Raw genomic sequence first — 17,837 nt, 5'->3', positions numbered from 1 at the left:
GCATTAAAACTTACAGGGTATCCTTTGTTTATTTAAAAGCATTACATATTGGAAAACAAATTACATAAACTGAAACAAGTTACTCCAAAATTGTTTCAACCAGTTGCACAATGTACTTGCTTTTCAGGCCTGTTCATAAAGTCTGATAATGCATATTGGGGCACTGCTGCTTTAAAACTACAGACGATGTTAAATCACACACACACAAACCTTCAACAGGAATTCCACTTTCATTGTGCTGTTAGAATCACAGCAACTTCTTATTTAAAAGGCTGGCAAATTAGGCAGAATTCAATAGTTCAACTCATAAACATGACTTTCTTTGCAACCTACTGCTGCAGCTTCTTGAAGATCCCTTCACATTTATGCTTCATCATTATCTCCCTCTTCCTCTTCGAACTCTTCCTGCTCATCTGCAGTGGCATCCTGGTACTGCTGATACTCTGATACCAGGTCATTCATGTTGCTCTCCGCCTCCGTAAACTCCATCTCATCCATCCCCTCCCCAGTGTACCAGTGCAAGAAGGCCTTCCTGCGGAACATGGCAGTGAACTGATCAGAGATTCGCTTGAACAACTCCTGGATGGCGGTACTGTTGCCAATGAAAGTGGAAGACATTTTGAGGCCACGGGGTGGAATGTCACAGACAGCGGTCTTAACATTGTTGGGAATCCACTCCACAAAGTAGCTGCTGTTCTTGTTCTGGATATTCAACATCTGTTCATCTACTTCTTTCATGGACATCCGGCCTCGGAATATAGCAGCAACGGTCAAGTAACGTCCGTGTCGTGGGTCACAGGCTGCCATCATGTTTTTAGCATCAAACATTTGCTGAGTCAGCTCTGGCACTGTGAGTGCTCTGTAATTTTGGCTGCCGCGGCTGGTAAGCGGGGCAAAGCCCGGCATGAAGAAGTGGAGCCGAGGGAAGGGCACCATGTTTACTGCTAGCTTGCGAAGATCAGCATTGAGTTGTCCTGGAAAGCGAAGGCAGGTGGTGACTCCGCTCATGGTGGCAGAGACCAAGTGATTGAGGTCTCCATAAGTGGGAGTGGTAAGCTTCATTGTACGGAAGCAGATATCATAAAGGGCTTCATTGTCAATGCAGTATGTCTCATCTGTGTTCTCCACCAGCTGATGAACAGAGAGGGTTGCGTTGTACGGCTCCACCACAGTGTCTGAAACTTTAGGCGAGGGCATGACGCTGAATGTGTTCATGATACGGTCAGGGTATTCTTCCCGGATCTTGCTGATGAGGAGGGTGCCCATCCCAGAGCCGGTACCACCACCCAGAGAGTGAGTGAGCTGGAATCCCTGTAAACAGTCACAGCTCTCAGTCTCCTTCCTCACGACATCAAGCACTGCATCAACCAGTTCAGCTCCTTCTGTGTAGTGACCCTTGGCCCAATTGTTTCCTGCACCACTTTGACCTGGAAGAAAAAGATTCATGACATGGAAAGGCAGTGATTCATGATGCCATTCAAAACTTTTTCTGCTCCATATTTACACAATCATTTGTATTACTCATTAATAGTGCTCCGTTAATTCTGTTGGAAAGCCTGATTATTTTTCCCTCATTGTTCCCTGCATGCTGCAGCACAATTCCACAAGAACTGTTCTCCCGTCTACCTTATTCAAATTACCATCCTTCATTATGTGGGTCCAAACAGCAAAAGTGGTAGCAAGCTATTCCACCTTGGGATGGGTTGTCATAACCCAGTCAGACACTGCTTATCCAACATCCCAGCAAAACTACAGGATAGCTCTCAACTAGTGGGAACCCTGCTTGATTTTAAACTACCTTAGTGAGATCAGTTAACTCATCATCTTTGGGGATGAAACCCAGAACCTCTCTGATCTGTACAGCTCACATCGAAGGCATTAGAGCGAGTGATTTTAAGGTTGATGCAAACAATATAAGGCACAGGTCTAATTTAAAGGGAAATTTAAGGCCCACACACACAAAATTAAATGTGTGTATGTTATATTCAAAATCCCATTGGAAAAATATTTTTGCTATGCATATTGATTTGAAAATTTAGGTAAACGGACATGGAGTAGAAATCAGATTTCATAGGGCAGAATACTAATTTCAGTTGCTGAATGTTTCAGTTTAAATGTGATCACTCCCTTGCAGATGTCCTTTAGGCAAAAGATAATTTGCATATTATGTACAGTTGACTCTTTGCAAATGCAGCATACAAGGTTAGAGAGCTATAAAGAATTGGGTCTCTGAATTATACCAGCTGAAGCAGCTCAAAAGACCATGATTGACAAACCCACAGTACCAATTAATGAGGATTTATATTCCTTTGTTTTCTTCTCTCCTCCACTCCTGAAAGCACTGACCCTAGCCAAGGTATGATTCCATGGATACCAGATTCCCTCTTATTGTTCACCCACGTGGCCATTCTTCCAGTAAAAAAAATTAGAAAGAGTTGGCAAGTTACTCAAACCGGTGTATCACAGCAGAGCCCACTTAATCCTCACCAAACACCCCCCAGGTGCATCGTTGAATCTCCCTAGATAACGATCAGCAGCAGGAATCCTAGATGACATTGTCCCCCATCTACACCAGAAGCACCGGAGAGATTGTTATTATTATAGGCATAAACATTTCAGGAAATAATGCCAGATTGGTGTCTAGGTAGATTAAAGCACAGCCACCAGTAGTGGAGAAATTCACATCATGGATGCTCAGGAAGCCAGAATTAAATGAATCATAGAATCCCTACAGTGTGTAAGGGGGCCATTCAGCTCATCAAGTCTACGCCAATCCTCTGAAAGAGCACCCCACCCAAGCCTGCTCCCCCACCCTATCCCAATAATCCCTTAACGTAACCTACACATCTTTTGAACACTAAGGGGCAATTTAGCATTGCCAATCACCTAACCTGCACGTTTTTGGACTGTGGGAGGAAACCGAAGCACCCAGAAGAAACTCACATAGACACGGGGAGAACGTGCAAACTCCACAATCACCCGATGCCGGAATTCAACCCGGGTCCCTGGCGCTGTGAGGCAGCAGTTCTAACCACTGTGCGGCTCAGTGTCTCGAAAGGTGCTGGCTGAGGAGATTATAGACACAGGGAGCAGGAAAGGCCATGGACCGTTTGAAAACATGGTGAGAATCTTTATATCGAGGAAGTGCTTAACCAAGATCCAATGTAGGTCAGCGGGATGAGAGGTGACGGGTGGATGGAACTTGGTGCAAATAAGGACATGGAAGCAGTTTTGCATAACCTTATGTTTAGAGAGCATAGAATTTGGGAAGTCCACCTGGAGTGTAATAGAAAATCGAGTCCAAAGGTAACAATGGCATCAATGAGGATTTCAACAACCGATGAGCTTAGGAAGGAGAAGAGTTGGGCAATTTACAGAGGTGGAAATAGGCAGTCTTTACGATGGCACAGATATGTGGTCAGAGCTAATCTTGGGATTAAATATGACATTAATATTATGAAGTCAGTTTCAGCCTCAGATAGATGCAAGAGAGAAAGATAGTGGAGCCCAAAGACAATAGCCATATTCTTCCCAATATTTAATTGGAGGGAATTTCCACTCACCCAATACAGGCAGCCTGATAGTTTAGCAACAACAGAGGAATTGAGAGAGGCACAGCTGGGTGTAGTTAGCATACATGTGAAAACTAATGCGTTCAGATGGTGTTGCTGAAGGCAACATGTAGTTGAGAAATAGGAGGGTGCCAAGAATAAATCCTTGGGTGACACCAGAGGTAATGCTGTAGAAGTGGGAAGAGAAGCTTTTGTAAATAATAGTCTGACTATATGGGACCCAAAAAGTGAGGTTCTGTGACACTGTGGTAATAGGGTGAGGGAGTGAGAGGTAGGTCCCATGGACAGGGTGAGCTTGGAGCAAATCAATAACTGCAGAACTATTGTAGTGAATGAAGGGCCAAGTTTGTAATTTTGAAAGTGCAGTTGTAAGTAAATTGCGAGATTATTTTTCCAGGGATGGTTACTGAAAGCAGTAGGGTTGATATATGGAAGGTGGGGATGTGGGTGAAGAATGATACAAGAAAGTGATCAGAGATGGCCTTTTCTGTAATCGAGGAAGTAGTGTCGCCACATGAGATGGCATGTTCAAGGGGTGGCTGTGAGTATGAGTTGGGAAGTTTACATGGAAGGAGCGATTAAGGGAGGATCAAGGGACAGTAAACTCAGAGGAGAGACAGTATATGAGTTGAGATGGAGGTTGAACTCACAAGGTTGAGATGTCGTCCCAGGAATCAATCTGATAAACCTTAATTGCACCACGTCTAAGGCAAGTGTATCCTTCCTTACCTACAGATACCAAAGTTGTACATAGAACTCCAGGAGTAGTCTCAACAAATCCCTATCCAGTTATAGCAAGGTTTCCTTACTCTTAATACTCTGATCCCTAACAATAAAGGCAACATACCATTTATCTTTCTAATTGCTTGCTGCACCAGCATGTTCATTTTCTGTGTTTCTTGGGCAAGGACACGCAAATTCTCCTGAACAACAGCATTTGATAATTTCTCATTATTTAAAAATTCAATGTTTCTTTTCCTCTGTAAATAACTTCCCATCCTTCCACATTGTACTCCATCTGCCATCTTGTGCACTAACTATATATATATATATTTCCTCTGCAGACTCTTTATGTTCTCTTCACAGATCACTTTTCTAATTTGTTTCAATCATCAGGAAGCCATGATGCACTACATTGGTCCCTTCAACTAAGTCATTCATATAGATTATAAATAGCTGAGACCCAGCACCAATTCTTGCAGTGCTCAACCTGAAACCTGCAACCTGAAAATGACCTTTTTCCCTCTACTGTTATCTGTCCTTTAACCAATTCTCTTTCAATGTTAATATATTACCCAAACTCCATGAACCTTTATTTGGTACAGAAATCTCTCACATGTCACCTTATCAAATGAGTCTTGAAAATCCAAATAAACCACATGCACTGGCTCCCCATTATTTACTCTATTAGTTAACCGTAAAAAAACGAATAGGTGGCACAGTGGATAGCATTGTTGGCTCACAGGGACAGAGACCCAGGTTCAATTCTAGCCTTGGGTGACTGTGTGGAGTTTGCACTTCCCGTGTCTGCGTGGGTTTCCTCTGGGTGCTCCGATTTCCTCCCAGTCCAAAGATGTGCAGGTTAATAATAATAATCTTTATTGTCACAAGTAGGCTTACATTAACACTGCAATGAAGTTACTGTGTAAAGCCCCGAGTCGCCACATTCCAGCATCTATTCGGGTACACAGAGGGAGAATTCAGAATGTCCAAATTACCTAATTGCACGACTTTCGGGACTTGTGGGAGGAGACCGGAGCACCCGGAGGAAACCAACGCAGACATGGGGAGAACGTGCAGACTCCACACAAACAGTGACCCAAGCCGGGAATCGAACCTGGGACCCTGGCGCTGTGAACCCATAGTACTAACTACTATGCTACCATGTTGCTGGTTAGGTGGATTGGTCTTGCTAAATCGGCCCTTAGTGTCCAATGATGTGCATGTTAGGTCATGGGGTTATTGGGATAGGGCGGGGAAGTGGGCTTGGGTGGGGTGCTCTTTCAGAGGGGCAGTGCAGACCCGATGGGCCCGAATGGCCTTCTTCTGCATTGTAGGGATTCTATGATTCGTAATATCCTTCTCCATGATAAAGTAAGCTAAAGGATCAGTCACCTTGTAGTACTCATTCATCTCCTAATGATGCATAAGAGATGAGTATACAAGTAAGAATTGAGCTGGATGTTTATCCATTTATGAGTGGAATGGTATTTTACAAATAAAAAGACCCATCTCTGGTCCACTTACACTGAGCTGCTTCATTTCTACAGAGCCCACTAAACTACCTTGAAGCATTTGTTTATGCAATTAGAAGTATTAGTATTGTATTCCTACCAAATACAAAGTTATCTGGTCTAAATATCTGTCCAAATGGCCCAGATCTGACGGAGTCCATAGTACCAGGTTCCAAATCAACCAGAATCGCACGGGGAACATACTTGTCACCTGGAAAAGAGACAATACAAAACAATTCATTAATGAGGAATGGAATTTATGCCTTTCCCCATGGCATTTTGGTGGCATAAGACATTGAATTGGATAGGAAAATGGCACGTGAGGATGCTGCCACCTTCCCAAATCTGCCCTGGTTAAGATTATAGCAAAAGGATTGTGGACTGTCTTCATGCCATGTTGCCAATTGAGGCCCTTAAATGGGCAATTAATGGTGGTATTCAATCAGCAATGGGCGGAGGACTCGCTAGAGGGGAAGCCGGATAAACAAACCCAAGTCAGGGTTACTTGCAGGCTTCCAAGGAGGGTCTTTTACTCAAAGTTACAGTCTCTGATCTAGGGCCCTAGCATCAGAAAGGGGGGAAACGTTGAGAGCCACCTGCCTGCCTTTGCTGCCAATCTGCACCCACCCCCAACAACCCCCACCCCGTAATCCCTCGCTCGCCATCACTCACCTGTGGCCTGACCCTTGCTGCCCGCTGGTGCTGCTGGGCAATGACGTGCCGCCAGGCTCTGATTGATTGTCAGCTCACGGTAGGTGTGACTTCCACCCCCATGGTCTTTGATCGAGAGGGAGGCCTGTCACTGCCCAGTTAAATGCCTGATTGGTACTTAATGTAGTGGGCCTTCCTGAAAAGAAGAGATGCAGGGCTCCCATTGGCTATCCAGCCAGGGGATGAGGCCTCCATCACCTACATTTAATTTCAGATAAAGTTAAATCCACATAGGAAGAGACCATTGAATCTGCTAAGGAAAGACAATAGAAATAATTGAATTAGAGGAAGATAGAAGGCGATAGGGAGAGGACAGTTGTATTCATTGTGGATTGGCACAGCAAAGAGCCAGCACTGACACAATGGGCTGACTTGTCATCTCTGTGAAATAAACTTCTTTGATTCTTGTATAGAAGAGTGTGAAGTATTAATATACACTGATGCTAAGGGGTAAAGCTTCACATCGACATTTATCCTCATTTGTTACATTTAATTATTTAATTACAGAACTGCTTTAGGTAGAGGAGATTCTGCAACAGTTTGGCTTCTATTGTTGTGGAATGGGCTGTTATTTACATTGTTAAATTGATTTTTAAGTACAGTTGTACCAGATCGGAGCAGTGCATGTCCATGTGTGTTGAAAGCTTTAGTATGCAATTTAACCTTTCTAGCTGCCATTCCTCTCATGATGGTTGCACAGATTAGTGATTAGGAAGTCACACTGCTCACCCACACAAGCACAGAACTATTTTCTCCCACTGCTACAGAAGCCATTTATATTGCTTCTCTGCAAGACTGCCTTCAGAGAGACCAGAGAAAGCCTGCCTGTTGGGTTGAGGCATCTCTGGAGACGTCAGTATTGTCCCCACTGGCAGTTTTAACACCGTTTAATGGTTAAAACAATCAGTTGGCATATTTGAAAATGTAAATTCTACTCCATCTGGAGTGAACCATTATGACGTTATTGTATTCAAATATGTTTATCTCACTAATACACCACCAAGTATGTTATCTGATCATAGCAAGTGAGCATTTTTAAGTAGTTTACATATTCAGGAAACAGATGGGCTATTATTGGCTACAATATCCTGTGGCAAGGTGAAAACTTAATTAGGGAAGAGTTATTAAAGGACATGTTTCTCACCAATGTTACATACACAGACCACAATCCATCCACATTTAGTCAAAAACAAATTTAAGGACTGATGACCATTATTTTCTGATTTAATTTTGTTCTTATACCTCCCAATCTTTATTCTCAGCATTATTCTTCATCCTTGCATAACCCTTTTATCATAAGGCCAGACTTAACTCTTGCAGATCAGCATCATCAACTTTGAGGTTTTTTACCTGTTTGGGGTGATAAACTTGTTTTATAATTCATCAATTACCTTATTTCATAGATATAGCTATTAGTCAGTAGACTTACCAACAAATAATTTCTACTGCCCTGTTGCAGTCAATTCCTTCCTCAACCTTCGAAAGTTAATTGGTTCAAAACCAAAACTCCAGTTTGTGATCCTCCTTTCTTGCCTTCACATTCCCCCAAGATGCTCTCTTATAGTCTTGTATTCTTTATAGGGTTGCTATCATAACTAAATCAAGTAGCATCTGCTCATTTGTTGCTGCTTTAGGAAACTCTTATGAAAGACCATTGACCAGAAATGTTAACTGTTTGCCTCTCCACAGATTCAGCCAGACCTACTGAGTATTTCCAGTATTTCCTATTTTTATAACGCATCCTATACGGTACTAATGTTGTTCTTTGAGTCCCTTCATTTTATTTAGAATACTTCTGGAAGTGGTATAATTATGTCATATTTGGTTGACTACTTTCTTCCTCTTGGTTTCTTAACCTATCAGTTTCCTCAACATTGTTAATCTACCATTTTGTTTTACTTCTGTAACATTTCCTACCAACACCAGCCCAGGCTTTTTTCCTCCCCATCTCTTTTACGAACTCCTTTTAAATTCTGGTTTTCCTTTCTACACAAGATGGTAGTCTTCTCATCCACACACCAGTCCACAATCTTTCATCCATAGCTGTTGTAAGGGTACTTCCTGTTTGTTCCTATTTATTCCCTTTCTTTTATTTCTGCTGTTACATTTTTGATCCTTGGATGTTTAATGGACCTGTGACTTTAAGGCAACGCAGCCAGCACCTTTAATTCAAACAGGAAGATCCAGAGGGCTGTGCTGTCTTAGACTGACATCAGTGATGATCCAGACTGATTGATGTCGCTGGCGGCCAATGAATTGGCCTAAAAGGTGGTGCCCTGCCTGATAACAGGTGGTGATTGGATGTGTTCCCACTGAAATGGTTCAGAGACCTAAAGAGCTTTCAGTTTCACTTCTGGCAGCTAAGGGAGAAAAGTTGTCTTTTCTCATTTTGCTTTCTCCAGAAATAACCAGCTAATACTCACCAAAAGGTCACTGTGGGAACCAATTCTCTCTGCAAAAAAGACCGATACAAGCATAATCCAGAAGCTGGGGCGAGATTCTCCGACCCCCCCCCCCCCCCCCCCGCTGGGTCGGAGAATCGCCGGGGGCTGGCGTGAATCCCGCCCCCGCCGGTTGCCGAATTCTCCGGCACCGGATATTCGGCGGGGGCGGGAATCGCGCTGCGCCGGTTGGCGGGCCCCCCCCCCGTGATTCTCCGGCCCGGATGGGCCGAAGTCCCTCTGCTAAAATGCCTGTCCCGCCGACGTAGATTAAACTACCTACCTTACCGGCGGGACAAGGCGGCGCGGGCAGGCTCCGGGGGGTGCCCCCACGGTGGCCTGGCCCGCGATTGGGGCCCACCAATCCGCGGGTGGGCCTATGCCGTGGGGGCACTCTTTTCCTTCCGCCTTCGCCACGGTCTCCAACATGGCGGAGGCGGAAGAGACTCCCTCCACTGCGCATGCGCGGGAATGCCGTCAGCAGCCGCTGACACTTCCGCGCATGCGCCGCCCAGAGATGTCATTTCTGCGCCAGCTGGCGGGGCACCAAAGGCTTTTTCCGCCAGCTGGCGGGGCGGAAATTCGTCCGCCGCGGGCCTAGCCCCTTGAGGTTGGGGCTCGGCCCCCCAAGATGCGGAGCATTCCGCACCTTTGGGGCGGCGCGATGCCCGACTGATTTGCGCCGTTTTGGGCGCCAGTCGGCGGACATTGCGCCGATACCGGAGAATTTCGCCCCTGATAACTCTCTCTGCAGGAAAGGTTGGTGCAAGCAGAGACCTGAATCTGATAACTGTCTCTGCAGAGCAGGCTGGTGTGAACCTAAGGGCCTCTCCTGGAAAAGCTGTGAGTAAGATATTGTTAACTGTAACGGAGCTCATCACAGGCTATAAGCCAGAGGTTTTAAATGACATTCACACCGAAGAAAGTGCACTGAAGAACATATCATCTGAAGCAAGGACTTTTATCTTTTGACCTTAATCCTTCTTATTTTACCCCTTTCCACCACCCCTCTGTGATCCTCTGTTGTGTGTGTATGTGGCAGTTAAAAGTAGGGGGGAGTCAGGTATTAGCGTGTCGTTAAGCAGTTGTATTGCATATTTCTTTTTTGTTCTTGTTATAAACAAACAATAATAGTGTTTAAACTTACAAACCAGGTGACTAATTATTGGGCAGCCAAGGGCCAAATATTTTGGGTATCTTTAGAAGAATTATTGGTCAATTCACTTGTATTGTAACTCCGGGACAGGTGGGGCAGTAATTGACTAGGGGTGTCATAACACAGTTAGCAGGAATGGGTGAGCACAGAAGCAGAAAACTCCAGCCGGAGTATCCACGCTGTTGCCTGATAGTTCTTCTTACTTGGCCTATTGGTTCCTTCCTACTCTGGTTCTTGCTTGAAATGTCAATTTCTGGCCTCAGCTCTTTGAAAGGTTCCCATGTCTGGAGAATTAGAAAAGGGTCTTCCTGATTGGTGGAGTTTGACCACTGAACTAGTAGCCATTTTACACCAATCAGAAAGTAGTTTTTACTCGGCCCAGGCAGTGTAAAGAACAGAGACTGAAGCTTCCAAGTGTATAAAACTTCTGGCAGACAAAGGCAGCAGAGGAGCAGACCACACCTACCAGGTTGAGAAATTAAGAGCAATTCAGTGATGTTTTAGAGGAGTAATTTCAAAGAAGAACAGCAAACTGATGCCAAAATGTTTTAATCATTTGTAGCTGAGTCAATGTTTCTGTGTGAGGAATTAACACTCTCTTAAAGACTGGATACTCCTGCTGTCAGATTCTTAATCCAAGATTCCTAACTGGTCAATAGACAGTCACCCACACAGATATATAGGCAGGCTCAGATCCTCTGGCTACAGAAACTCCTTACCAGCTGCTTCATTGTAGTAGACATTGATCCTGTCCAGCTGTATGGCACTATCACCACAGGCACTCCCAGAAGGGTCAATTCCATGTTCATCACTGATCACCTCCCAAAACTATAAATACAGATTACAATCAGAGATTCTTTCATAAATTGAAAGAAAAGACTAGCATTTACATACATTTCACAACCATTGTTCATGTCAAAGCACTTTACAGCCATTGAAGTACTTTTGAAGTGCAGTAACTGTTGTAATATAGGAAACAGCAGCCAATTTTCAAAAGAAAGCTGCAACAGTGTGATCATGATGAGAAAATCTGTTTTACATGAAGTTGATGCTCAAATAAATATCGGCCAAGGCACCACAGAAACACCTCTGCTCTTCTTCAAAATAGTACAAAATTGAGAACTCAATCATGTTGATTGAATCCAGTCTTTTAACAAATTCCTATAACAAGGAATAGAAATAGTAAACAAGTGGTAAAATGAGAAATAAGACCAATTAGAGACTAAAAAGGGGGTTAGACATGGAGGCAGAGGGATTAAATTAATACTTTGTACGTGTCTTTAGCAAGGAAGAAGATGCTGCAAAGTAATTAGTACACCAGAAGGTTTTTAAATTGATAAGATGTTAGATAGGCTGTCTATATTTAAAAGTTGATAAGGCATCAGAACTAGATGAGATGCATCCAAGGATACGGAGGGAAGTGAGTGGAAATTGTGGAGGCATTGGCCATAAGTTTGCAATCTTCCTTAGACTCAGGGGTGCCACAGGACTGGAGAATTGGAAATGTAACACTCTTCAAAAAGGGTGTAAAGATAAGCCTAGCGACTACAGGCTAGTCAGTTTAACTTTGGCGATGGGGAAACTTCTAGATACAATAAGGTAGCAAAAAAATTAACTTAACAGTCGCTTGGACAAGTGTGGGTTTGTTAAAGAAAGCCAGCCCGCATTTGTTCAGAGAAAATAGTGTTTAACTAACTTGCTGAAATGTTTTGCAGGTGGAACAGAGAGGGTTGATGAGAGCAATACTGTGGATGTGATGTCCATGAACTTCCAAAGACATTTAATACAATGCCGGACAACGGACTTGTGAACAAAGTTACAGCTCAGGGAATAAAAGTGACAGTGACAACATAGATACAAAACTGGTTGAGTGACAGGAAACATAGTGTTTAACTGATATTTTTTAGCCTGTTTGTAGTGGAGTTCCCCAGGGGTCAGTGTTTAGGGTTAATGTTATATATTAATGACCTAGACCTTGGTGTGCATGGCACAATTTCAAAATTAATGGATAATACGAAACTTGGAAGCATTGTGAACTGTGAAAAGGATGCTGTAGAACTTAAAGGACACAGACAGGAGGGGCTGTGGGCTGATGCCCTAAGTAGGGTAAACTCATCGTCCTCGTGTGCCAGGCTAAGCCTGATACAATTTAAGGTGTTACACAGGGCGCATATGACTGGAACACGGCTTAGCAAATTTTTTGGAGTAGAGGATAGGTGTGCGAGATGCTCGAAAAGCCCAGCGAATCACACCCACATGTTCTGGTCATGTCCGGCACTACAGGGGTTTTGGGTGGGGGTGACAAAGGTGCTTTCGAAGGTAGTGGGGGTCCAGGTCGAACCAAGCTGGGAGTTGGCTATATTTGGGGTTGCAGAAGAGCCGGGAGTGCAGGAGGCGAGAGAGGCCGATGTTTTGGCCTTTGCGTCCCTAGTAGCCCGGCGCAGGATACTGTTGATGTGGAAGGAAGCCAAGCCCCCGGGTGTGGAGACCTGGATAAATGACATGGCAGGGTTTATAAAGCTGGAACGGATTAAGTTCGTCCTAAGGGGATCGGCTCAAGGGTTCACCAGGCGGTGGCAACCGTTCGTCGAATACCTCACAGAAAGATAGAAGGAATGGAAAAGAAGAAGACAGCAGCAGCAGCCCGGGGGGGGAGAGGGGGGAGGAACCAGAGGGATTCTCAGGGATGTTAATATATAAGTATAATATGTATAGGTTGTTGTTATAGATAATTGTATATTGGACTGTTAAAACATATTTTTGGAGAATATTTATCTGGGACAAGGCAGTTGCCATTTAGTTTTGTTTTTGTTTTTGTTTATATATTATTTATTTCTTGTTTATAAAACTGGCTATTGTTATTTATATTGTTATATTACTGTGTAAAGGATACACAATGTACTGTGATGGTTGGCCAAAAATTTTCAATAAAAATATTTTTTTTTTAAAAAGGACACAGACAAGTTGGTGGAATGGGTGGACAGGTGGCAGATAGAGTTCAATGCAGAGGTATATGAAGTGATTCATTTTGATAGTAAGAATAATATAAAATGAAAGTACAACTCTAAAGTGGGTACAGGAACAGAGTGACCTGGCTGAATAAGTGTATAAGTTATTGAAGATGACAGGACAGGTTGAGAGTGAAGTTAATAAAGCATACAGTACCCTAGGTTTTATTATAGGTGCATAAAGCACAAGAGCAAGGGATTATGTTGAACTTTTTAAGACATCAGATTGGCCTCAGCTGAAGTATTGCGTCCTGTTCTGGGGGCCACAGGAAGGTGTAAAGGCTTTGGAGAAAGGGCAGAAAGGATTCATGAGAATGATTCCAGGAATGAGGAACTTCAGTTATGTAGATAGATTGCAGGAGTTGTGGCTGTCTTCATTCGAGAAGGTTGAGAAGAGGTATTCAAAATCATGAGGGGTCTGGATGGAGTAGATAGGGAGGAATTGTTACCACTTGTGAAAGGATCGAGAATCATAGAATTTTTATAGAATTTTACAGTGCAGAAGGAGGCCATTCGGCCCATCGAGTCTGCACCGGCTCTTGGAAAGAGCACCCTACCCAAGGTCAACACCTCCACCCATCCCCATAACCCTGTAACCCCACCCAACACTAAGGGCAATTTTGGACACTAAGGGCAATTTATCATGGCCAATCCACCTAACCTGCACATCTTTGGACTGTGGTTGGAAACCGGAGTACCCGGAGGAAACCCACGCACACACGGGGAGGATGTGCAGACTCCGCACAGACAGTGACCCAAGCCGGAATCGACCCTGGAGCTGTGAAGCAATTGTGCTATCCACAATGCTACCGTGCTGCCCTTGAATGAGAGGGTAGTGATTTAAAGTAATTGAAATGTTTTCACATAGCGAATGATTAAGGTCTAGAATGCATTGTCTGAGAATGTGCTGGAGACAGGTTCAATCGAGGTATTCAAAGGAGAATTAGACTTACCTGTAAAGGAGGAGTATGCAGGGTTATGAAGAGAGGGCAGGGGAATGGCACTAAGTGAATTGCTCACTCTGAGAGGGTGCAGGCATTATGGGCCTAAAGGCCTCCTTCTATGTTGTAACAATTCGGAGATTCTACAAAAGTCCAAGATACTGAATGATACACATAATTCCAATGAAATTCATAAATGCACTGGATGCAGTCTGGAACAAATACAACCACCTCGGGTGGGGGCTCAGGTCATTAAAGTCGAGGCCGAGGGGTTTGTGAACTCTATGGTAGGCGGAGTGTATAAACCACACCCTTTTCAGCTGCACATTACACAATAAGGTACATTGCGAATGGGTCACAAGCAGGGCACAAGCATTATACCCCTGCACCAAAAGGGTGACAATGTGTGGATTTCTCATCAGCTCACGCAATCACCCCTAGGCAAACCAAATTCGATCAGAGCCATCCACCTCTTCAGTCGAACGTGAATCTGCAATTCCCCATACTTGTGAGCTTCCAGTACCATTCCTGGGGGGCTGCGCAGTTGCTTCCCTTTGCAACTCTCTGAGGTTTCATCGCCCAGGGACTGATTGTAAAACGACGAGTCAGAAGAAGATGCTGAGGCAGATTCCTTGGATCCGTAATGCATATGCAGTCTTACCATGATCCAACCCGGGAACAGCAGCAATAATGAACCCCAACAAAACCCTAAACCACTCGCTCTAGGATAGTGGAGCTTCAGGCAGCCCGGCTGTCTATAACACAAGATCCATTACTTTATTCCATAATAATGGACAAAATAAATAATTTTATGAATGCGGAAACAATTTTGCACAATATATTGATAAATGGGTGTGGTTTGCATCCACAGCTGGTGCCTGCACCAAGCCTTCCTCAGCGAGCTTAATTTGAGGGCACAAAGCTCTCGATGAGCCGAGGAATTTGCACTACCAAATTCTTATTTTTAAAAAAACGAGATCTGCCCCCGTGTTTATTCAATTTGAGCTGGGGTTTGGTTCGTGGGGATTGGGTTCGATTTAGACCGAAGTTAAACCTCGATCCCTTTTCCATCGAATTCTGGCTTCCAGACAAAGGAACAGAGCGAGGCGTGCAAGGCTGTCATCAGCCTGCGCGCATGTCCAGCTGCTTTCATTCCAGCCCCATTTACTTTGGGATAATACCTAGGAATTAAATCAGACTAATCCCTTTTTTAAAATATCAAATCCGTTGCAACATCTGTAAAATACACCATATGATGTACTCTCACTGTAAATTGTCTGTATGTGTCAGATGGAATTAAAGTACTTCAGGGTTTAAGCCAGAAAGGGTGTGGTTTCATTTAATTCTTACAGGGATGTAGTTAAATTGCATTTTAAGACATAGACGCTTGAGCATCTTACAACTGACAGGAATGATTTGCACTGTACATTTACATAAACAAAAACGACTGAAATAGTGTTTATAAGGAGATTCTTACCTTGGCTCCAATCTGGTTCCCGCATTGTCCAGCCTGGATGTGCAGAATTTCCCTCATTGTCTGCTTTTGGGGGGTGGGGGCGAGATATTCCAAGATCAATTTACAGAAGGATGCTGATCTCTTGGCATATGCTGCAGGGATCGGTGTGTTTGCGTACAGTTGCAAACGTTTTTTTTTTGCAGAGGGGGTAAATGTTGCGGAGAACTCGCCGTCAGGCTGAAGCTCACGACCTATCGCTAACACACTTCTCCGCAGCTACCGGCTCACAGTAGCGAAGCGCCTCCTTCGGCCAGCACTTTTATAAAGTGTCCAACTCCGTGTATTCTGGGAGATGTAGTCGCCTCACAGAACAATATAATGACTTGAACATAACTTAAGAAATAGGAGTTGGAGTAGGTTACTCCGCCCTTGGAGCCTGCTGCGCCATTCAATACGATCTTGGCTGATCTTCCTACTCTACCTTCCCACATTCTCCCCATATCACTTGGTTCTCTTATAGCACCCAATAATCCATCAATTTGTGCCTTGAATATCCTCAAGAGCTGAGCATCCACAACCCTATGGGATAGAGTTACAAAGATTCACAACCCTTTGAATGAAGACATTTCTCCAATGCAAGTTAATTTCAATCCCTCCAAAGGCGTTATATTGGACTCAAAATATTAACTCTGTTTCCCTCTCCACAATGCTGCCAGATATTGGCTGAGTTTTTCCAGCATTTTCTGTTTTTATTTCATCTCAGTCCTAAATGGCCGTCACGTTATTGTGAGGCCGACCTGGATTCATCAGACAGGGAAAACATCCTTCCAGCTATCATCAAAATGGTATTTTCTCAGAATGGAGGAGAGTTTGTGCAGGGGGCCGGGGCTGAAGGCACTTGCAACAGCGCCGGGGAAATATTCAGGGAGTCCGGTAATAATAGCTTCATTGAAAATCTGGAGACAGTTTCGCCAACACTTCGGGTTGGGTTTAGGGTCAAGGGAAATGCCAATTCGGGGGAACCACAGATTTGAGCCAGGGAGGTGGTATGGAAGTTTTCGGAAATGGGAAGAGAAGGGGATTAAGACGCTAAAAGATTTGTTTCTTCGGGGTCGGTTTGCACGATTGAGGGAGCTGGAAGCGAAGTATGGGCTAGAGCAGGGAGAAGTGTTTAGGTACATGCAGGTTCGGGATTTTGCCAGGAAGGGCAGATACAGAGCTTCCCAGAGGAACCGGCCTCCACATTGCTGGAGGAGGTGTTGACGACAAGGGGACTGGAGAAGGGGGCAGTGTCAGCGGTGTACGGAGCTATTCTGGAAGAGGATAAGGCACCACTGGAAGAGATCAAAGCAAAGTGGGAGGAAGAGCTGGGAGAGGTTATAGAGGAGGGGGTCTGGTGTGAGGTGCTCCGGAGAGTGAATGCCTCCACCTCATGTGCGACATTGGGGCTGATACAGCTGAAGGTGGTATATAGAGCGCACCTCACGAGGGCGAGGATGAGCCAATTTTTTGAAGGAGTAGAGGATGTGTGTGTGCCTTGTGGGGGGGGGGGGGGGGGGGCCGCGAATCATGTTCATATGTTTTGGTCCTGTCCAAAGCTAGGGGAGTACTGGAAGGAGGTGTTTAGGGTAATTTCTAAGGTGGTGCGTGTGAAACTGGACCCGGGTCCCCAGGAGGCCATATTCGGGGTGTCGGACCAGCCAGGGTTGGAAACGGGAGCGGAGGCAGATATCATAGCCTTCGCCTCGTTGATCGCCCGAAGGCGGATCCTGCTGGGATGGAGAGCAGCCTCTCCACCCAGTGCCCTGGTGTGGCGGGGGGACCTGTTGGAATGCTTGACCCTTGAGAAGGTTAAGTTCGAACTGAGGGGAAGCTCGGAGGGGTTCTACAAGTCATGGGCACTATTTATTATGCACTTTCAAGAACTGGATAGCATCGAACATTAGTTGGGGGGGAGGGGGGCTGTGTAGATTAAGGGTGACTATGGGTAATCCCTGATTCCTTTTTGTCATTTGTTTATGTAAACATGCGGGCTGATGTTTGGGGGTTGGTGGGCGGATGGGATCGTTGTTATTATGGGGATTGACATATCTTGCTGATTATTGTTTATTGTTGATGGGTGTAAATGCGGGCAAAAATGTGAAAAAGGAGAATTTTTAAAAAAAAAATTTTTTTAATGTTATTTTCAATAGGATCACCTTTCACTATCCTAAATTTTGGTCAATGTAGGCCTAGCCTATTCAATCTCTCCCCATAGTGCGCCAGATCTGGTCTCACTAAGGCCCAACACAATTGCAGAATGAAAAGTGCCAAGGACC

The 17,837-nt window shown here is 44.5% G+C and overlaps 1 protein-coding gene across 1 annotated transcript; it reads right to left on the bottom strand.

Annotated features, from left to right (window-relative positions):
- Window positions 1-202: 202 nt before the first annotated feature.
- On the bottom strand, window positions 203-15,794 carry LOC140428285 (tubulin beta chain-like). The gene is made up of 4 exons (XM_072514587.1): window positions 15,541-15,794; window positions 10,834-10,942; window positions 5,907-6,017; window positions 203-1,427 (listed from the first exon to the last, which is right to left on the bottom strand). Exons 1-4 carry the CDS (start codon window positions 15,595-15,597, stop codon window positions 364-366), a joined length of 1,341 nt encoding a protein of 446 aa, XP_072370688.1. The 5' UTR covers window positions 15,598-15,794; the 3' UTR covers window positions 203-363.
- Between the last annotated feature and the right edge of the window lie 2,043 nt (window positions 15,795-17,837).

This window comes from Scyliorhinus torazame, chromosome 8 (genome assembly GCF_047496885.1).
Source record: "Scyliorhinus torazame isolate Kashiwa2021f chromosome 8, sScyTor2.1, whole genome shotgun sequence".
Taxonomy (NCBI): domain Eukaryota; kingdom Metazoa; phylum Chordata; class Chondrichthyes; order Carcharhiniformes; family Scyliorhinidae; genus Scyliorhinus; species Scyliorhinus torazame.
This window is presented reverse-complemented; position numbering and strand designations above follow the sequence as displayed.